The 23,108-nt window shown below is 37.5% G+C and overlaps 1 protein-coding gene across 1 annotated transcript in view; it reads left to right on the forward strand.

The window, feature by feature from the left end:
- Window positions 1–23,108, forward strand: part of HDAC9 (histone deacetylase 9) — a 511,031-nt gene that overhangs the window by 343,346 nt on the left and 144,577 nt on the right. The window contains exons 17-18 of the mRNA XM_050938581.1: window positions 838–887; window positions 19,527–19,634. Of these exons, the coding sequence (XP_050794538.1) occupies window positions 838–887; window positions 19,527–19,634 (158 nt within the window). The remainder of the gene's footprint in view (window positions 1–837; window positions 888–19,526; window positions 19,635–23,108) is intronic.

Genomic DNA, 23,108 nt, shown 5'->3' on the forward strand with positions numbered 1-23,108 from the left:
ATTTTCCTAGAGCCAAATTACATACTCCAATAGTGAATGGGTCAAATCTTAAGATTCCTACGTAATTTAACCTCTAAATTCAGAGGCAGTAAAAACTGAATATAGGATTGACTTAAAAGTAAGTAACAACTTCAGGATATATTGAGTCATCATATTGTGTAAATTAAGGGAAGTAATAAATTAGACTGTGTAATCTGTATGTTCTTTGTCTAAATTCCATTTGGTATAGTAATGCTATCAATTCATATATTACTGCTGAAATATACAGTTATCTATGTTAATTATAAGCTATTAAAATACTCATATAATTACACATTAAAAGAGCTCATACTGTAATTGTCTGGACCATTAAGAGTACCAGCATTCACATTGATTTTCAGTGAGGTTTCATGCCTAACCCCCATTTTTTGGAAATCCCAGCCTAACCAGTTTAACAGATTTATTAGTGTTTCAAAATTTAACCCCAAAATCCAAAGACTGATTTTGATCTTTTTAGTACTAATCACAGTGTTATTCTAAAGTTATAGTATTTTTGTTTAACTTCTGTTGGTGAAGAAGACAGCTTTCCAGCTCCACAGATTTCTTCTGCAGGAAGGCCTGAAAAAGAGCTCTGAGAAGCTTGAAAGCTTGTCTCTTTCACCAAGAGAAGTTGGTCCAATAAAAGATATTACCTCACCCACTTTGTCTCATAACCTGGGGCCAACATGGCTACAGCAACACTGCAAACAATATTTTAGTTGACTAATTATTGAGAGAGATTAATACATTAGGATTGAATTAATGAAGATTATTTTTTCAGTTTTATGCTTATTGTTGTCTTTTCTCTTTAACATATAGGCAGCGTGTCTCAAAAAATCTTTTCCTTGTTGCCTTGTGGGGGACTTGGGGTAAGTAGAGGCTGTCTCAATGTAATCTGTACAACATAATTTGATTTTTAAAGTAATTTGTCATCTTCAGGCTCTCATTCAGCAGGTCCTACACTTGTGGAGCTAATATACAATGACAGAAAATAAAAATGAAGCTTTTGTCTTAGTGCCATACTGATTTTTTTCTAGATACTGTGCATTGCAATATATTCATAATCTTAGAGTGCAGTATCACGGAGCAATATTTTTGTCCTAATAGGAGGTATGTTACTTGTCTGTCCGTGTACATATTTTCTTTTGTGCGTGGGTTTTTGAGAAAACTAATATGATAATTAGAGGGGCTGTATTGTAGTAAACTGTTCTTGGATATAGCGAAAGCCTGATAAAGAGTACTCAATAGTTAATGCAGCACTATGTTCCACAGAAAGGAAAAAAATAAAGTACACACAAATAGCACTTTGCATAATGGGCATTGTTTACTAGCTGTCAGGGCATAATTTTTGTTAATAAAATATTAAATAGAATTTTTGACCAACCTTTTTAATACCAACTTATGGAAACTATTTATTCTGCTACATTTTGAGCCAGTGGGTCCAGATTTCTAGGAGAAACTGTTCCAATATTAGGAAAAGAATCAAAATTAAAAAAAAAATCCTCACAGAAGAGAGCTCTATCAACATTTGTTAACATTCTCCTGCTATTTACTATTGAAGGTCGTAAGAGTTAGAAATGATTTTCCATCTACAATTTTTTTCACTGGTGATTCCTTTAGCTACTCTATGTTCTGTGGTCTAAATGCAACTGTAAACAATCATTGTCAGTAAAATTAAGGTGCAATGCTTAGATTATTGGCCATTGATATGCTGGCTGAGTGTTGCACATTTGTTCTAGCTCCCTTTCACTGTTTTTGTCTTCAGGAGTGAAACCACAGTCTCTAGAGTGCAATTGGAGCTAGAGGCCAACTTCCATTGAAATACTACAAATTTGCTTTTTCTCTACTGAAGCTTGCCAACACATTTTATATGCTTTTGTCCCCCACATAGGATAATTTCCATACCACTAGAATCTTTGCTGTGGGTTTTTCTTATTATGAGATATTATCATGAAGCATGAACTTGACAAAAAGCATATACAGGCTACAGGACTTTAACAAAAAATCAATTTTACTTTATAATTGTTGTTGTTATTTGGTAATTTCTAAAGATTTCATTAATGGAATTAAGGAACAGACTCTCAAAGGATGTAAATCTTTGTGGCTATATTAGCCGAGGATCAGGTCCAGTATTTTAAGCCTAGTGACTAATGGTAATGACATTCTCTATATATTCAGGTTATATATATGTGTGTGTGTGTGTGTGTGTGTGTGTGTGTGTGTGTGTTTATACACATGGCCAAATCAGGTCCTACTGAGGCAAAACTGTCATTATAATTATCGGGGATTTTGTTTGAGAAAGGAATGAGCAAGAAATGAGGAACAAGTTCAGGAGATGTTGTCTGCATTTATGAGCAAAAAGTAGTTAATAAGAGGTACCTGATACCTAGGATTGCTCAAGAGCATGGGAAACTACTAAAGGTTGCCATGTGCTCTCAATGTTTTGGAAAACATTTTGTTTGTTTGGTGAAATTTTGGAAAATCTTACTTCTGAGAAATAAGTCATCAAGATATTAACTGATGTGTGCAATGTGGCTTTACAGTGCTTCTAGAAATGAGAGGTGTGTTTGCTGTTCTGCACTAAGTCTACCGCTAACACGGATCAGGAAATACTCAGCCAACCTTTCTTCTTTCAGATATTTAGAGGAACCTGCACTTTGTCAAACTCATTTGACTCATTTCTGATAAAGAAGCATATAAACAGAAATATATGTTGTTGTATTACACTCTATTTAGTGTACCGCTAGTTAGTTTGCCTCTTTTTATTTTATTTTTGTGTTTGGTTAGGGACTCTTTTTAGAGAGGGAGGAAGGAGGTTATGACCTTTTCCAAAGTAAATGGTCAGTTTAGGAGACCTTTTTTTGGCTGAATTTAGTTGTCTCTTAGTTAAAATGAGCTCTTTCTATTATAAGAGTGGAAGTAGTGAAGGGTCACTTTTTTTTTGAAAGCTTTTGGGATAAGGGGGATAGTATTGCATAATGCAGTAAACCCAGCATACTTCTTGTCTGAATGTTTTATGTGATGGGATGGATGAGTTTGAATGCAGTTTTCTCATTTGTTCATGAGCAGATCTTTGTTTTCTTTTGTTTACTTGTGTGAAAATGAAATTCGTCTGTATCCTGTAGTAGAGAATATAGTGGGAAAGAATATATGAAAGACTCCCCTTCTTTAAGAAGTTCTGTGTCAGTGTGGAGTTCTCTGTTCTGTGTTTGAGGCATTGATAAATAATCAGAAATGACTTGCAAATGGAAATATCTAGTGCCAGATTGTCAGCTGGCGTCAATTGGAATAGCTCTATTGAAGTCCATTGACACAAGCTGAGAGTCTAGCTCAGAGAAAGTTTGCTCATTCTAAGTATATTATACACAGTGTTGTTATTCAAAGAAGGTATTTTTTTCCTTTCTTTCTATTATTATTATTAGTAGTAGTAGTATGCACAGGGTGCTTGGCAGTTTTTATGTGATTTTCCTTTCTATGCTAATATAATAATATGGATAACCTATTTTTAAGCATAGTTCCTTGCACAGGGGAGAAAATGATAAGATGCAATTTTTTTGACCTCCCCTTGTAGTATTTTTGGAATTTAAGTCCCAGTCTTGCAAAGAATTGTGCACATGCTTAAAATTAAGCAGGTGCATCATTTTTGTAGGATTGGGGCCTTAGTGGCCAGCTCTATTATGTTAAATATTGTTTTTGTGCTGGTTTGATTATTAATTCTATGATTGGGTTATTATAGTTAGTGAATTATAGAAAATTATCAGGTTGTCTTGATACTTATCAAGTTTATCAACTCCTCTTGCATTAAAATATAGGGAATATATGATGATTTATTGTGATGTAAAGTTTTTGTCTATGTGAGTTTGGGATGGCCATCAAAAACTGTAAAGTCATCCTAGGAGAAAGCATTGCAGCTAACATAGAATGCTAGTTCTTGACTATGGATACATATAATACATTAGAAGAAAACAATCCAAAGCAATACAGAACACCAAGTGGTGTAAGCTTAACAAAGTTAGCAGGAAGTGTTGGAGAAGATCTGTTTTAGAAGGCTTAAGAGAAAATGTGAATCAATGGTAGATTCATGTTGCAAGCAAAATTCAAGAATGTGCACAGAGCCCGCTTGGGGAATAGAAGCAAGAGCCTTTGTCCCCAGTGAGATCTGGTGGCAGAATGAGAAAGTTCAAGAGGCTGAGAAGGAAAAAAAAAGTGTTTTAAACTTTGGCAATCAGTGCTCCAACAGCAGGATTTTCAGAAGTATAAAAAAGCCCCCCAAAAAAGGTGGAGGGGGCAAAGAAAGAGATAGCAGCTGCTAAGGCTAAAGCCATGGAAGGTTTAAATGCCCATTTTGACATGAAGGAAGGTGAGAAATAAATATATTGATTGGCAAAAACCTGTGGTAAGTGAACTAAAGACAGTAGTGAGATCAAAGTAATTAAAGATAAAAGTAGATATAATTAATCAACGAGAACCAGATTAAAGAACAGTGGAGAAACTACTTTGAAAAGCTAATGAATGGAGAGAAACCAATAGAACTATGTCCTATGATAAAACAAAACTAAGGTCTGGTGGCACCAGACCTCAAAGAAAAAGTTATAAAAGCATTGAGCCACATGAAAAATAAGAAAAATCTCAGCCCTGGTAGCATACAGCAGAGTATGGAAGCAACTGACACGAACATATTGACATAACTGTTTAATTGTATCATGAGGATTGAGACGATGCCTGATGCCTGGAGAAAGAGCACATTAGTACCAGTATTAAAGAGAAAAGGAGATGTACAAGACTGTGGTAACCACATTGGCATTAAACTCATGAGCCACACAATGAAGATCTGGAAGAAAGTTATTGATAAGAGACCACAAACAGAAGTAAAGGTCAGTAACAATTAATTTGGATTCATGCCAGGCAAGTCAACAATGGTTGCTATCTTTGCATTGAGATTGCTTGTGGAAACACATAGAGAAAAGAGGAAATCCCTGTATGTAGTATTTATCAGTCTTCAGAAGGCTTATGACCGCATTCACAGAGAAGTCATCTGGTGGCTTATAAGACTGGAACAAATACCGGAAGACTGTAAGGATGTCTAAATTTATGGCAGCATGTAGAATACAAACACTTAATGTCCAGCTAGCATGGTATAAATAGCTTGGCATGCTTAGGTGAGGCAAGGGGAATAAAGTGCCTTACACAACTGAATGCCTAGGGTATGTACCCTACATAGGTTCTTTGCACACTTAAGCAGTGTCTTTTGTGTCTCCACAGCTATTTTTAACAGTGTAATGTCCCACTGCCTCCTGTCTGCTGGAAGCTTTCCCCACCACAGTGAAAGGCTCTGGCAGTGGGGAAAGGCACTGGTGGGGAGAGGAAGCAGGGAAAGGCTCTCCACTGCCAGAAACTTTCCCCACGGCTTCCCAAACTGTCTCCCTCTGCCAGAGTAGTTCATTATGACTTGCAGCTGACATGTGACACACCACAGTGGCAAGTGTTGATGCAGCCTGCCTTTTGCAATGGCATGTAACTACACATGTAGTGCCTGTACACTACATGCTGCCATAAATGTACACATAGCCTATACCAGACTCATCCAGGACATGCACCAGAGTGCTGTTACCACAGTTAGAAAGCCATGTGGAGAAACTAAACAGTTTCTAGTAAGAACTGGAGTACCTCAGTGCTCAGTACTTTTTGTTCACAGTGCACTAGCAGAAAACATCCAGAGAGTGGCACCCTGGCACATGCTCTTTCCAGACAATGCTGTGCTATGTGGGACAGCAAAAAGGAAGTGGAAGAAAATTTAGCGAGATGAGGGTGTGTACCTGAAAGAAATGGCATGAAAATTAGCAAAAATAAAACAGAGTTTGTGGTCTGTAGTTTCGATGATACCTTTCAGGAAGACAAAGAATACTATAAGTCTGGGGGGTCAGCTACACTACTACAGTACAGGTGTTTAAGTATGTAGGTTTGAAAGTATGGGATAATGATGAACTCAGAGATGAACTCATAAGCAGAACAGGAAAGACATGGACTAAATGGAGAGAATTGAGGGAATGATTGCAATAGGAGAATTATCTCATTAAAAATTAAGATCTACAAGATGGTAATTAGGCCTTCACTTTTGTATGGCTCTAAATGCTGGTCACTGAGGAAGAGACAGGAGCAGGTCTTAAATACAGTAGAAATGGAGATGTTAAGATGGAGGCTTGGAGTTACAAGGATGGACCATGGAATGAATGGATTAGAGAGGCAATGTGAAGATGGTAGAAAAGCTGAGAGAATCCGGGTTTAGATGGTTTGGATGTGTGAAAAGAAGATTGGAAGAATATGTAGGAAAAAGGGTTAAATTTAGAAGTGGAGGGTAAGAGAAGGAGTGGAAGACTCAAACCTAGATGGATGGATGTCATGCAAAAGGATATGATTAGCTGCAGACTTTCCAAGGAACTGCTTCAAGACAGACTTGAATGGTGAAGAGTGACTCAAAGAGCTAATGCATATAGATAGGACTAAAGCTAGAAGTAGTAGTTTGGGATGGCCTGGATTATTTACAAATGGTCTCAAATGAGGGCCAGTACAACCTTCATGACACATTGTCCTGTCAAATTCTTATGTGTATTATTACAACACCTAGAGATCGTAACCAAGATCAGGGACCCTTTGTGCCACGTATAGGTATAGTAAGAGACAGGCCCTGTCACCAAGGTGACCAGATGTCCCAGTTTTATAGGAACAGTCCCAATTTTTGGGTCTATTTCTTATATAGGCTCCTATTATTCCCCCACCCCCTGTCCTGATTTTTCACATTTGCTGTCTGGTCACCCTACCTGTCCCAAAGATCTTATAATCAAAATAGAGGCCAGTCTAAATACTGAAGCCCATATTTCCTGTGATTCAGCTTTCCCCTGCATCTTTTGTACAGAAGCAAAATAGGTGTAAAATGCTACATTTTGTAAGCATTTTATATCTACTTTGCCCTCACTTTCCTGTAGTGAAAACGATCAAACTACAGGTCACTGGTGAATTGGACTCCGTATGTGCCAAATATTTTGCAGAAACAAAATATTTTAAAGCTATTTATAGACTTTTATAAGAAACTGTATTGGAAATAAATCTGTTCCTGTTCCTACAAAGTCAGGCTGCCTTATACTGTGAGCTGAACTGTACAGGTCTCACAGGGAGTGAGAAATGATGATGAATTCTAACCTCTTAAAATTTGCCTGAAATAGGTTTTTTCACACAAGTATTTCAATTTTTAAGGTTTTATGTCTCAGGACCTTCCAGGACTAGCAGTTTGAAACTGTTGAATGGCTGGGAATCTCCCCTTTCCAGTGGTGCTCCTAATTTTTTTCTTCAGAGATGCAAGTTTTTGGACTTTATATTGTTCCAGGACTGAGTATTATCAATTCCATATCTCATGCTGTTGTAATTTTGGGGAGAAATTGCACATGTTGGAGAAAGAAAAAGACTATTTTAAGGCCAGTGGTTTTAATAATAAATGCTGACTCCCTGAAGTTGTACAGAGGTTTAGGATGTCAGAAGTATCCCAGGAAAAATAAGTGAAGTGCAGGTGAGATGGCCAAAAGAGGATTCTAAATGCAAATTATCTTGTGGCTCTGATAATTATCAAAGAGTTCCACAGTTTTTTGCATGGATATCACCATCCGAGATGTGATCGACCATTACATGATGTCTCCTGAGCTGCGATTGATTTATTACAACACCTCCCTATGAATTGTGTTATGAAATTGATAATTATGGGAAGCAGAAACTAATTTTAATGTGGGTAAGTTAAATCTTTTTTTTTCCAGTACGTCACTAAAACATAGTGACTGTTTTCCTGCCCATATGACTTGCTGCTGTGTGAAGAAATCTTGAAATCATTTCTCAGCCATATTTTTTGTCCAGTTGATAGGCAAAAAACCACAAAGTAAGGAAGAGCAGGCTTTTATGATAATGTCATCATCGGCTCCAAGCTTCAAAAGCTTCTGCGGCTTTTGAGTTGTCATTTATAACTTGGAACTGAATCAACCCAAAGTTCCCTTGATACATTTAGAGAAATTGATAACAGACCACTTCTTTTATGGCTCAGAGAAGGCAGCTCTGATCACATCACTATTGGCAGTCAATATTATTTTCTGACATGGCTGTAAAAGTATAAAGAGGCTTATGGCATTTGTTTAGATGAGGAATGGGCTCTCAAGCTGTGCTAGGGTTTATGGGTCCAGATTAGTGACTAGCAAAGGGAATATGATGTTTGCAAACAGGATATGATTTTATTTAAGTTTGGGTTTCATACTTTGATCCCTGGGGACTGCCCTGCAGACAGAAGAGAATTCCACTTTTATCATGAAATAGGGCAGTCATCCAATACCAAGATATGGGAAAAAAAAATAACCACCACCACCCTGCCATGTGCAAAGTCAGATCTTTAAATTGGAAGAGGAGGAGCTGTGTAAGAGTCAAAACAATACTCTGTATGAAATCAGACTTGCCCAGCATCAATGTTGAGAAGACTAACTGAACAGTAGTCCATGTACTAAATATTGATGTAGTTTGATCAGTTTAGCCACTCTCTGCAGTGCACAATGGGTTTGTGGCTATTCTGTATATGCACAGTGAATTTCATGTAACTTTGCTTTCATATATACAAACCACAGGTCAAAGTATCCGATGGTGTAAATGGGTGCAGTTTCATTGACGTCAGTGGAGTCCTGCTCATTTACACAAATAGAGAATTTTACCCTCTCACTACCCAGAAGAAGAAAGTGTAGAGATGTGTGTGTTTATACAAATACGTTTTTAAAAATGCATGCAGCTTTTTTCCTAAAGTTACTATCTTTTAAAATACTGAATCAAGTGGGTGAATAATTTATTTATTTATTGTTCTTTTTGTCTCTGGTTTTAATTAATATTGTGGTCTGATTGGTATTATCTTATCTCTCAGTGATACAGTTTTACTTCTCGATAGATATTAGTATATATTTTGGATTGGTAGCTGCACAATTCTGAAAATCCTGGGTCATGTAAGTAGTCCTTACTCACGTGAGTTTGCTTTCTTAGGGCAACGGTTTTATTTCTGTTAGTGAGGAGTAGTCATATGAGTAATTATTTGTAGGACAAGGCTGGACTTGTGCAAATTCAAGCAGTCCACACATTGAGGACTACACTCTTCAGGGCTATCAGGCTAGCATCTTTCTCAAGCATGAAATTTATATGAAAAAGAAAATAAAAAAACAAAACTGTGTACACATAAGACCTCATTTGGGTAGAGGCGCAAAGCAGGAATCTGTAATTGGGATAATGTTGATATGTTTCATGTCCTGAAGCAGCCATTTGACAAACATGTGGACATAGACTAAATTTGCTGAGTCTGGGATCTCACAACTGTTTCTCTTCCCCATTGAATGGATGCTGCTGAGGCTGTACCTGCAATGCCTTGTCCACAGCACAATTCACCAGTCTATACAGATTTAAGGGCAGATACTCTGTTTCATTCTTCTCCCTCTGTAACACTACTATGCCACCTTCCTTCCCCACACATGGTCCCCAGCACAGAGTCATGCTGGGGGTAGTGAGAGATGTCCTGTGTTGTTTAACTAGCAGATAATCCCTTTGCTTTGTTGCCAATGGGTAAAAGTTAGAAGAGATTCAATTTGTTCAATCTTGTACAGGCCTCTGACTGGGAACTGGACAGAAAACTGAGGAGGTGCAACCCTTTCCAACACAACTGTTTTGCCTGGTGTAATCTTGGTAAAGCAAATAATCTGTCCCTTTAGATCTATTTTTGCCTCATTTTTAATAATGAAGCTCTTTCTTAATTGCATTCACTATTTCACAGGTATTAAGATAACTCAAATTATAAAACACCAAGCATCATGTGGAACACAAAGAATTATTGTGTAGCTGATAAAGTGTCACAAATTCAATCCCTTGAAGATTTCATTTCATTTTGTGGCTTCCACAAAAATATCTAGTAACCCAAAGCTTGCAAAGTATAGAGTAGTATTATGTAAAATAGAGAATCCCTCTTATTTATAAGGATGATATTGAACATTATGCACGTAAGTTAATTATAAATAATTTTATACTACATTACATACGGTTTACAAACATGCATGCACACATACACATGTTCATGGTCCCCAAACAAGCTTACACACACACACACATATGAGATTTTGATAGAAATTCCTTAGCTTTCTGCATTTGTACATTGAAATTCCACTGTGACATGCTTCAGTGATCAAATTTGGACTCCAAAATTGGCACAAGAACTTTTTTGTATTTTTCATGTAATTTTTATCATAGAAAATAACAAGGCTCCATAATAGCTCCATGGTGACTCCTAATAGAAAGAATATCATCTACATCCAAGAAGAAGGCTGAAACATGATGCATCAGAAAAATGAACCCTGTAGTAAGAGGTCAAACTTTTCAAAGAGGAGGCCTGTTTCTACAGATAAGTATCTGCAGTTACTGTGATTGCATGCACAAATGGCTTAATAAACATTTAGTAATCAATTTGTACATGAAGTCATAGGAACTGCATCATCAAATACAGGGAGGTAATTGCATATGGATTTTTGCACACCAATACCAAAAACTGAAGCAAACGTAGAGTTACATTAATAGAATACTCAGGGCTAGGTCTGCAAGTGCAGTAACTTTTTTTACAAGCATCTGGTGATATGTGCCACGTATTTGAGACTTTAATCTGTGCCTAGATGTATTATTTATGATCTTTTTTCTAAAAATAAATTCTAATCCACCCTATTATTTCCCCAGAATAAATGATCCTAGCTTCACTATTATATCCATCCAAACTTGGGTTCAAGAATTTGTGTTTTTGTTAGGTGTTTGTAATATCTTCAGCTGCTGTATGAGACCCACAGAACTCTGAACTTGAATCTTTGCAAGAATTTAAGGAGAGTAATTAAGTTCAGATATTTCTTTTAAAGATTTCATTATTTTAATACTTTTATTGTACTTATATAGCTATATTTTTGTTAGTGATTTGAAAGCCAAAGAAGATTATTTAAAATTAAAAAAATGAAATGTTTTCCAATTCACTTTTAAAGATCTATTAGTGCTGCTGTTATAAACTTGCTTCTTAAGGTATTTATGGCTCAGAAGTTGAATTCACAATGAAACTTTGAGCCCAATTACCAATAAAACAGGGCAAAACAGGGCCCTGGACATTCTATTTTTTCTTCAGCAGGAATATTTTCTCTACATAAATTTTGGTCTGTAGATCATTCATGAGTAGTTAATTATTTGTATTTATTATTCCAAACTTTAGAAGTCTTGATTAGTGGACGCATAGGTAACATGGCATTTTTTCAGTTCCTTGTTTGCAGTGGCTTAGCTCCAAATATATAAACCATACTCTTATGGTATGTCTCCACTGCAATCAGAGGTGTGACTTTGCTAACTTGTTTCGATCTAGTTAGCTCAAATAATAACAGCAGTGAAACCAAGACAGAACAAGTGGTAGCATGGACTAGGCATTTGAACACAAATCTAGAGTCCTGGGCAGTGCTGCAGTGGCTTCAGTGTTGTTATTCAAGCTAGTTAGACCAAAGCTAGCTCAGTTACCTCTAGAGGTGCTGTGGTCACACCTCTGACTGCAGTGTAGACATACCATTATATTCACATTTCTTGTCAAATAGTTGCCTTTCTAAATTCAAAATTCACTCTCTGGAAATATTCTCCAATAATACCTGAAGAAGAGCTCTATGTAAGCTCAAAAGCTTATCTCTCTCACCAACAGAGGCTGGTCCAATAAAAGATTTTACCTCACCCACCTTCTCTCTCTCATATCCTGCAACTGACAAGGCTATTACAACAATGCAAACATTTTCCAAAATCTTCTTAAAATTTGCTGTTTCTGTTAACATTCCCAGCCAGTAAACTCACTTACTAGAATATTATCAGGGAGCAAACACAAATGGGGAGTGAACACAGCCCAAGTGAATTTATGTTGTTGGGTTGGTTTTTTTTAAGTAACTGAAAATATTTTGAGGTATTTACCCAGCTCAGATTCAAAAGGTTGCATAATGTTTATTATTTCCTTATAAATCACACTGGAAGTACAAGTACATTCCTGAATAGCTGCTATTCTGAGTCCTTGTTTACCAGAGAAACTAGTTAGTGAAGCCATTATCAAAGCAAAATCTTAGTAAACTGCTGCAGTTTTATAAGTAATTATAATATTATAAGAAGCTCAGTATGCCAGTGCTGGAATATATTCTTTCTAAATATCCTACTCGAACACTTCAGATAAATGAAATTTATGAAGGAAACACCAGGCCAGGCACACATACTTTCTCTCCTTTGTTCACTATTGAGAGACATGGATGACAGGCCATTTATTAAGGATCGTTTCTAGGTTATGATGTACACACCTTAGCTTCTTTAGTCATGGTGAGATGAAACAGAAGCAGAGAAGCAAGACAGAGGATCTTTTGATTCCTGGTGAAATCATGGATATGATGAATGATCACTGTGACCAGTGATTCCATATGGATAGGAGACGTGAACTATTAGCATGGCAGCTGGAGTGTAGCACTGGGCACACTGTTGCAGGCTAGTGCATTAACACTCTTTGGCACTAGCTCATTCCAATGATGACAGGCTCGTTGCTGGCAGTCATATCAAAATGCCACACACAAGTTTTAGAGGCTGCAATGCTTCAGGAAAATATTCAGTTACTACTTACTTGCCAGTAACAAAAACCAGTGAAGGAAACATGTTTGCTCTGGCACAAGTGGCAGAGTGTGAGACTCTGAAAACATTTATACCTGCTAAGGCACATAAATTCACTGAGCAATATACGAATGCCTGTGGATCACAAGGTCACATGGGAAAGCTGTGATTTCAAGTGTATTTCTTACAATTTTCTGTTGGTCCATTCCATGAAGGCCAATAACTTAGCTAATTAATATTACTCTATTGCATTCCATCTTTATATTTACTATGTCTGACCACAACAAACAATCGATGCAATGGGTTCTCCAAAGTGTGTGTTAAGCTACCAATTTCCCCTGAAATGTATGCTGGTACAACTTCCATCTGAGAATATTTTAGCACAACTCCTACTGGTTCAATGGATGAGAGGGAAGTCCCTTTAAATCACTCCGAAGAGCTATTACTTTTGAACCACAATTACCCTTTTTTGCTTTTGCCCAAGATATTGTGCATATAATATACAGTAACTGCCATTAAAAGGTCATATTTTGCCAACCATTCTCACTGACCGGCATATGAGATACCACATTTTCCTACTATATTTAGAATAGGGAATATATGCAGTAACTCTGATAGTAGTGTTTGGTAACACTTGGCAAATTTTGATTTTTTAATGGCAGTTATTACACGGTGAATCACACATAGGATGAGAGATTTAGTGTATTATTACTTCTACTTATATTTGGCCATTGGATGGAAGTCACAAGATTCTACTGGGGGAGCGGCATAAATTTTAATTCCAAATGTGTATGTGTGTATGTATGTGTGAGTGAGAGAGAAAGATGCATTAAGAGTCAGAGGGTACCAAGAAGATATTCTAGTCCTTTGCATTTGAGATCTGGAGCTTGCCTTCCCTGCAGTTTTAGCTCAAGGTGTAACACAAATGTTACCCCTAACCCAACTCCTGTGCACACACAAATAGCTCCAGTTAAGTGACACTTTAAACTCAAGCTAGCTGGCCTGTCGGGGGGGGGGGGGGGGTTCAAGCTCCAGTGCTGCTGATGCAGGATCTATTAATTCAGTAGGGACTCAGCTACTCCAAACTGTTACTACCATCTCTCTGAGCGGCTTGAGTGTTGTTTGTGTAGTGTGATTGCTCTCACTAGAGCGAGGCTAATTTTAGAGCTGTTAATTCAAGTGTAGATAATTCCAGCTAATGCTGTAGTGGAATCAAGCCCCCCGGCCTTAAAATTTGAGTTGGATGCAGTCTGATTTTTAAAGGATAATATTCAGTGGCAGTTGTGCCCCTCCAATTCTGACCCTGTTTGATGAATCAGAAGAACCTACAGCGCTTGTATGTGTGGGACCTAAAGAATGGCCCTGATCATTGCCTTTGTCTTGTATTATTTCCCAGTTATTGCTATATGTGAATTTGAAACTGAGCTTAGTTTCAGAGACGAGGATAAGCTGTAGAACATTCTGCTTGCCTGCCTGCCTGTCTCTCTCTCTCTGATCACTGGAAATGACACACTTGTATTGTTATATTATGATTGGAAAATCTGGATCCCAAATGTCCACAGAGTAAAGTTGGTGCCAGGATGTAGAAAGGAGCCTTCTTAAGGAGGGAGAGAGTTGGAATAGAGGTCACTGGTGGGGGCTGAGGTATGGATGGGGGAGAGAGAAGAGAGAAAAGTTGCAAGAATTTTTTTAACTGTATTTAGAATTTTTTCATCACTTTCCCCATCCCTCAGATAGGATCCAGGCCACCAAATATGAGTGTATATTTACAGTATTAGGCATATAGTATTTCAGGGTTTTGTTATTAAAATAGTTATTAACATAAACACCCCCCCCCCACTCAGATGTATCTTCCCTCACCGCTCCACCTCTTCCCACACACTGCATCTGGCAGTAATTTATAATGGTAACAGCAATTTTCAGCTGCTAACCAATCCAACCTAACACGGAATGTCCCAGTCTTGCTGTTGTAACAAGTGCCCTATAAACTGGACCATTATGTGTTGCTGTGAGGTTTTTTGTTTGTTTGTTTGTTTGCTTTTGGGATGTTAAGGTTTTCATTGTTAGGCCTCAAGATATCAGACATAAATTGAACATAAGAAATACATTCCTATCAAGTTCCTTTTGGTAGTGTAAGATATAGCATTTCTGCATCCAACACTTGAAACATTAGATGCTTTTAGACAGTACAAATGCTTTTCATTTAAGTCATTCTCTCTTCCTTTTTAATATCGCCACATCCACTTCAAGAATAAGTAGTTTAATTTCTATCATTTGCAGCTTTACAGAGTATTAGTGCTGCTATACATACCAATGGTTGAGCTATGATAGATGTGCTTGTAAAAGCCTGCAACGTACAGTGTTCATTCAGAAAACTCTGAATGAAATAAATACATATGGGTCTTAAAAACTTTACTCTTGAGATTGGGGTTGTGTTTTCTGGCTCACGGCATTATCACAGATGATTCTTATTCTTTGAAGGGCTGCATAAATGATAACAACATGGATGCCAAAACACTGAGTATAGTTACATTTTAATACTGAAGTTTTGGTGCTTTCAAAATCCCATTAAAACCCCTTTTAGTTTTATGTTATGTATATTTTATTCTATCGAGATACTGAGTGCTCTAGATTAATTTTCAAAACATCCAAAGCATATGTTCCTCATGGAAAAAGAACAACAATTTAATAGGGATTAAAGTAAAAGGATCTTGTGCTGGAAACCAATTGAACTTAGTATAAAATGCTAAATTTAATACAGGGTTTAATTTAAATCATTCTGTAGGCATGTCTAACAGGGATAAAATTTTCTATTAAATTCTATAGGATGGTCCAAAAACCCTATGGAAAAAGCATCACTTTCTATTAAATTCTGTAGGACTTTTCCATAAAGCAATGATTCAGAAACTATGACATATTTAGCAAGAGTGTTATGCACTAAGTATATAGTTTGTCCATGAGGTGGACCTGAGGTAGGCAGGAAGTAATGATGGACTACACAAAGAGTCAAATCCTACTCCACTTATTCATATATGTTGTCCTGTTATATTCATCTTGTACAAGTAATGCAAACAAAAACTGGTCTTGTATGCCTGACTGGACTTTAACACCGGCTGTCTTCACGTTTCACTGGGCAACACTCAGTAAAACATTTAAATTAAACATCATTTGTGTAGTTTTAAATGTTTCAGGGGATTGCATTTGAGACATTTTCTCGGGAGCAGTTTCCTATATAATAAATAATCATTTATTTGTAGAATCAAAATAATTGTAAACATTGCCCTTCAATTTAGTCAGAATTGTTTCTCCTCAAATACCTCTTTCCGACTGATACATTCAGAAGATACTTAAATGGTGGTATAAGTTACCTCTCAGTACATTGGTGTGAGTATATGTAGGTGGCATTAATACGCGCAGAAGAGTGGGGTTGGAACAGGAAAAAGGTGCACAAAAGAGAAAAGAAGCTTCCCACCCTCCTACATCCTGTTTACTTTTTATACTACAATGTTCTCCTTTCTCTCCAATTTCTTACAGTAGTAACACACATAAATTTACATTCAGACACTAGGTTGTTCCTGAGTCCTGCCCATTTATGACACCTCTGAATTTGGCCCATGGTGTACAATCAAGAAGATACATTGAGCTATCTTCTGCTTTCTTTTACATCCCAGTGTATTGCAATTAAAGAGTGATGTCTACAAAAGCTAACAGACAGAACTTTAACAGGTTTGACTTTTTATACAGTGGTAGTTCGATAGTCTGCTGCTGAATAAACTATTGAGTAAATGGCCTCTAAGAAAATATCTCAGGCCCAAGCAACTGAGATATTTAAAACTAGTATTTAAAACTAGTAAAAATATGGAAAGAAACAATTCTGCACTGGCAGAGGGATGAACTAGATTATCTAATCTTTTCCATTCCTGACATCGGGAGTTAAATTTTATATGCCAATACCTTCTTTAGTTGTTTCTCAGGGAAATCTCCCATGGAGTTCAATAGAGATTTGCAGAAGTGTGGACTCCAAAATTTAATTTTTAAGGGGTAAAATGTAATTCTTTATCTCCCCATATTGATCATTCTTTTTTCGTGTGTGTGTTAATTTTCTTGTACCCTTCTTGTAGCACACACAGTTCTGCAACTGGAAGTGTGCTCCTGCTGCTTTTGGAGATCCAAATGCATGATATGTGCCATCCCCAATCCATCTGTTAAAGTGCTGAATTTCTCATATACTCTCTGTTAGTCATATTTGAAAATACCTTAAGACATGCTGTTTTGTTTTCCAATCTCCCACTATTATCTCAAGTCCCTTTAAAATTAGACTTTCGTGGGAACAGGGAAATTTCCAGTGGTAAATATTGGGCCTTGTTCCAATTCATTTTCCTCATCCACAGTAGAACACAGAAAATAGTTAACACAATAAATAGTCTGGGCAACAGGGACAGTGTTCAGCTGCTAGCAATCCCTTTCTCATGTTCTAGAGGAGACAACCATTTTGAAGGGCGGGTACATTCACAAACTGTGGTTACAATTTTAGACTCAACAAGCAACTCTGGAAATGAATCATAGCCCTTCCAAGGCTGCAGGCTCCCTGCCTGCTTGTACCTTGGCACATTGAACTGCAGTTGCATCATTTTCATCAACCACTGCTTTGGTTTTTTAACCTTCATTTGCTAGCCCTGCACATGGTAAGATAATGTTCCCTTTTAGCCCTTCTGTTAATAAGCATTCAAAGTGAATACTGTACGGTGTTTATCCTACTCTGTTGTGTTTAACAAATACCTTCTATTTGTTCCCCTTTTAGACTTAAAATGGATTTTAATTACAGCTGCTTCATATGAAGCATTAGAGACAAATGCCACAGGAGTGTTGTCTAATAGCTAAAACTTTGGGACATAGTGCTTGTTGATTTTATTCCGCAATCTACCCATTGACTTACTGTGTATCCTTGGAAAAGCTGCTTAATTCATTAAAAATTAATATTACCCATCTGTAAGAGAAGCATAATAAATCATTACTTACTTGTGTTGTGAGACTTAATTCATGTGTGTACTGCACTTTGACAGCCTCAGATGAAAATACAGACTATCTTCATTGTACTGAGCTTGACAAGCAAATGCCAGTCTTACTATTCAAAGGGCCCAATTCTCCTCTCACACTGATGAGACTGTGGACTAACCTAGTTGAAGTCAGCTGTGTTACACCAATGTAAATTGGTGAAAGAGAAAGAGGAATCAGGCGCAGTACACTGAAAAATGAGATCATAATGATAGCTTGAAATGCAGTAGTAATGTAACATCAATGGTGAAGACATTTGACAGGTGTATAGAAGTTAATACTTCTTTCTATTTCCACTAACTAACCAGAGAATTCCGCAGAAATTCCAGAATCAAGTAACAGTTGCATCTATTTTCAGTTACTGTACCTGCTTTAGTTTTTGAGAAATTAAGAACAGAAGTTCAAATTAAAAACATGTCTCAGTCTATTTGGAAACTTTAAAAATAGGATCTGCCACCTAGAATCGGTATTTCTAAAGCTTTTTCTTTTCATAATGGACTTGTGTGATATTTTTTCCCATTTAAAGGTACGTCCCATCAAAGAACATCAAAGAAGGCTGCATATTTGCCAGATTCAAGTATTTCATACTAAAGTGTCTGCTTGGTATGAAATCAGACAATGTAAATGCAACCCTTCACCGTTTTCATTCATTAGTTTTCATTCTCCTTTGCATTCATTACTTTATGCAAGCACATTTACTGGATTATTGAAAACAGAAGTGTTGGATAAGTATAACTTTTTAAACATATTTACGGAAGTTCTTAATCTATGCTGTCTCGTCTCTGCTGTATTCCCTTATTTTTTTAATAGCTGGCAGGCTCTCATTTAATACTTATGATAGAAAATAATTTGAAGAGTCAGCAATCCTGTTTATCTTTAATTAAATGTTAGTAGCTAAAACATACTGGACCAAATTCATCCCTGATATAACTTCATCAAACTCAGTGGAATTGCACCAGAGATTAATTTTTCACATTGTATTTCTTCTTTATTTTGCTCCTATCTCAAGCATGAATCAAATGAATCATAAATGTATAGTTTGCATTCAGAAATCTAACAAACTATTTGATTAGATTTCTATTTTCCACTAGCCAAATCCTAGCAAAGTAGCATATAGAAAATAGGATTGGGATTGTAAAAATGTGGGATTATCCCAAGGATGCATCTCTTTATCTGATTTATTATTTTAGTTCTTCTAATTTTTAAATGGCTTTACCAAGTGTGCTCAGTAAATCTAAAATACTCCTTCCATTTATTTAAGGAATATGAACTGTAGCTGTCATCTCGTGTAGAATATGTGCTACTGGTTTCTTAATAACACAAGCTTTTGCTTTCCTAATGCCTATAGTCACAAATTTCTTTTAAATTCTTTGTCCTGGCACTTGCAAAACTCATTTTCATGTATAACTAAGGGCCCTCAACATATACTGTATCTACTGCTGGGGCCTGGTGTCTAACGGGCCTGCAACTAGGCCAGATCCGGCCTATGTAATGCTGTTTGTAATGAGAAATCTAAACAGGGAATGGCAGTGAGGCATGACAGGAATGTGTTTCCATTGGAGAAGTCAGTGTAGAGAAAAAGTATAAGCAAAGCCATGTCCAGAAGGCCTTTTCAGCTGGCCAAGGCGGAAGACTAATGTTATTGTACATTGGCTGTCACCCTGCCAGCCCTCCCTCACTGATTTGTTTTCTCTTTTACTCTCTCTCTCTCTCTTTCTTTTTTTCCCCCCCTTCTCTGCCGACTGTTTGCTCAGGTGGACAGTGACACCATTTGGAATGAGCTGCATTCGTCCGGCGCTGCACGCATGGCTGTTGGCTGTGTCATCGAACTGGCTTCCAAAGTAGCCTCTGGAGAGCTGAAGGTGAGGTCTGGGTTGCGTGGTGTGTGGGAAAACGAGGGAAGAAGCTGAAAGAGAGATGTTATTTTTCTGGAGTTGAGGTGAGGGTGGAAGAGGGGATAGGGAGAAAGATGGTCACTAAGGTGTGGTAGTCTAAATACTCTGCTAGGTAGTTGGCAGATTTTATTACTCAAAGCCTCCTGGTCACAGGGGAAAGGTTTGCTGTCAGTATACTGTAGTATTTTTTTTTAACACAGAAGTGTTTAGGGAGTTACAGTCCAAGCTAAAATTACTCATAGTATGTACATATCTGGCAAGCTGTACTGGAATTCCCTTTGAAGTGATTTTTAATATGATTATTGAGTAGTATGTGTAACCTCAGAATACCACCCAGAGAGAGGAAAGGTAACTAGTGGACTTGCAAGTTACGGAGGAATAGGGAAATTGTTGATTAGGGAGGTAATGATCCAGAGTATGCCTTTCCATGAAACAATTTCAAACTGACTATGCTTCATTGTTCTTCTTCTCCCACCTTATTTTTCTCTTTTCTACATGATCTGAAAAGAATGATGTACAAAACCCAAATTATTCCCAGTCTAAACAATTTATAAAAGTTCCCGACGTGACAGACTTTGACATTTTATTTGGTATTTTAACACCTCTATTTAAGGTACACCATGTGCAGCTTGAATGCAGAGTTACGCCAATAAATATTGCTGGAGCTAACATGGCTTCTTAATGCAACTGTGTATACATTTTCTTGTCCAGACACTGGTGGACTTAGTCCTGTGACCAAAGTCTAGGTAGGAGGTAAATATTTTAGGACCAACAATATAAGTTGGAATTAAATTATGGTGAATTTCCTTCATCTCAATTTTACTTCAGTCAGTATTTCAATTATACTCTAGATAGCATAGTTCACTTAAGTACAGGACCTTTTTAGCTCAATTTCAAACCTGGATGTTGACGGTAAGTGCTTAAATCAGAGTATTTTATGACTGTTTCCTTGTACTCTCCTGTCAGTCTGTCTGTAGCCATCTGTTGCCTTTTGTCTTCTACTTAGAGTGGGCTGGGTAAGCTCTTTTGCTCTGTGTTTGTACAATGCTTAGTTCCTGGTCCAGAACAAGGGCTCCTACATGGTCTGATAATATAAATAAATGAATAAATAATAAGTATTTGTGATTTAAAGCACCATATGAAGAACTGGGGCACCCAAACTTATGGCCATATTGTGGAGCCCTCTACTCAGGTTGAAGAGTAATTCTGCTGATTAAATGCACAGAAGTTTGAAAATTGGGCCCTGTTTAGTGCCATGCATACAGTTACAGCGCATTTTTCCTGGCCAGAGGGACCAATGAGGGACCCGCAGGAATTTTTAGCAAGCTTTTATCTTCGTTGACTGTAGGTTGCCCTGCAGAATTTAACAGGGTTTAAAAGGAGAACTAGATAAGAATAATCAGATGTGCTTTATGTGCAGTTGACATGACCAGGATCTGCTGCAAGACCTTTATTGCTTATCTCCATGGATTTATGGGGTCTTTCACACTGTGTGATTCTTCTTGGTTGTTTATCTGTGTGTAATGAGTGGCTGAGAAGAATAAAGTGTCAGCCACTGTAAGACCTCAGTTGCCACTGAAGTGGCTGCCGTTTGGAAGTCTATATTTTAAATCTAATGCTAATCTGCTAATTACTTTTTAAACAGTAAATTCAAAACTGAATTTGTCTAGAATTCACATACTCAAAACATTGTCATACATTTGTTTGAGAGACACAAAATGCAATTTTTAGGAGCCTTGCTGATGAAGTCTGCACCTTAGATGTATTGAATCAGCACATTCCCCAGCCAGCCCTGCTGCATCCGCCATTCCTCTCACTGTTCAGCACCATCAACTTTTGGCACTACACTGGCTGAGTGTAGACCCCTAGTGGTGGGGAGGTTGTGGAGACTTGTGATACTACAATACAATTCCTGGTAAACTTTTCTCAGCTATGGACCCTCAACTTGGGTGTATGTAAGCAGAGGCCAGTGTCAAACCTAGGTGAATATTGTTACAGGAGTGCTCTGTAAATGAAAGATGTCTATGTAAATAATTAATTGATAAGGTTCACTAGATAGTGCTCAAGAATATGGAACATAGTTCCTGGGGGTTTTAGGACCAATAGTAGTTGTGCACTACAGATAAATTCTTGTGTGTGGCTCTTCACATGTGTGAGATCCTATCAAACATGGCCCATGAACTTCATTGGTGAATGAGGCTCTTGGGACGAGATCCTCCCCCCTGTCCTGGGCCCTTTAAAACAAGTAAAGAGACCAAACATTCCTGTGGAAGAAGACTTTGTCCTGCGGAGGGAGCATTCCCTCAGTTAAGCCCTGGTGTAATGGGAGGGAAGAGGCATGCTGGGAGTGAGTATAGGGCACTGTGGTGTGAGTGAGGTTGCAGTGCTATAACCAATAGAACTACCCAGGAATGCTTCCATAATTCAGAGTATGGCTACATGGCAATCAGAGGTGTGACTGCAGCACATTATGCATACCCAGAGTAGCTTTGATCTTGGTAGCTTTAATAAGCATAGTGAGGCACCTGTGGCAGTACAGGTGGCAGTGTAGCCTTGTTGCCTAAGTATAAGCCTTCCAGGGATTCTGGTATGTACTCAAGCAGCTGGCCCATGCCACTGCTCATGTTGCCATTGTTATTTGAACTAACTAGATCAAAGCTAGCTCAGGTGTGGCTATACATACTGCAATCACGACTCCTGATTGCTGTGTAGAGATATTTTTAGAGAAGCCCCCAGAGATAGCTTAAATTGTGTCCGGGACTTCACCAGTCCCTGGAGCAGCCCAGCATCAAAAGGGAACACCTTTGCTTTCTTCCTCTGGGTTGTAAATTCTATGCTGCACCTCTTAGCGGCACAGCACACAATTTCACCCTTAATATTTAATGTAGCCAATAATTCCTTTCTGTGGTAGTTTTTGGGTCTTTGATATTTCCCCAGTGATAAACAAATTGTCATTTCTAATACTGGTAACTTTTAAAAACCAGATATTTTGTTACTATTATTATGTATGTCAGTGCTTATTCATTATATTAGTAATGCTTTTAAAGCTCTAAAATTAATTTATAAGTATATAAAAATAAGTAAATTAATACTATAATTGGTTATGTTTACAGATTGATCAATAATATTATTCTTAAAAAATACCTTTTCGATGCTGCAATATTAATTTTACTGGATAGTGTCTTGTGAAAATGCAATCTCTTAGTGTCTTTCCCAGTTATGTAAGGTGCCCTGGATTTTTTTGGCTACTTCTTCACACCTTCCCATTGACACAAAAATTACTAGCTGTGAAAAGGGTAAATCCTTGAGCTAATGTAACTGAAGAAAGGGACTGTCTAATTTGGGTACAAATTCTGCAGTGGGGGGCCTTTTGTAATTAAGCACTACCCAATGTGAGTAATATTGCAAAACTGGGCCTTTAGAATCTACAGGAACATTTCT

This window comes from Gopherus flavomarginatus, chromosome 2 (genome assembly GCF_025201925.1).
Source record: "Gopherus flavomarginatus isolate rGopFla2 chromosome 2, rGopFla2.mat.asm, whole genome shotgun sequence".
Lineage (NCBI taxonomy): Eukaryota > Metazoa > Chordata > Testudines > Testudinidae > Gopherus > Gopherus flavomarginatus.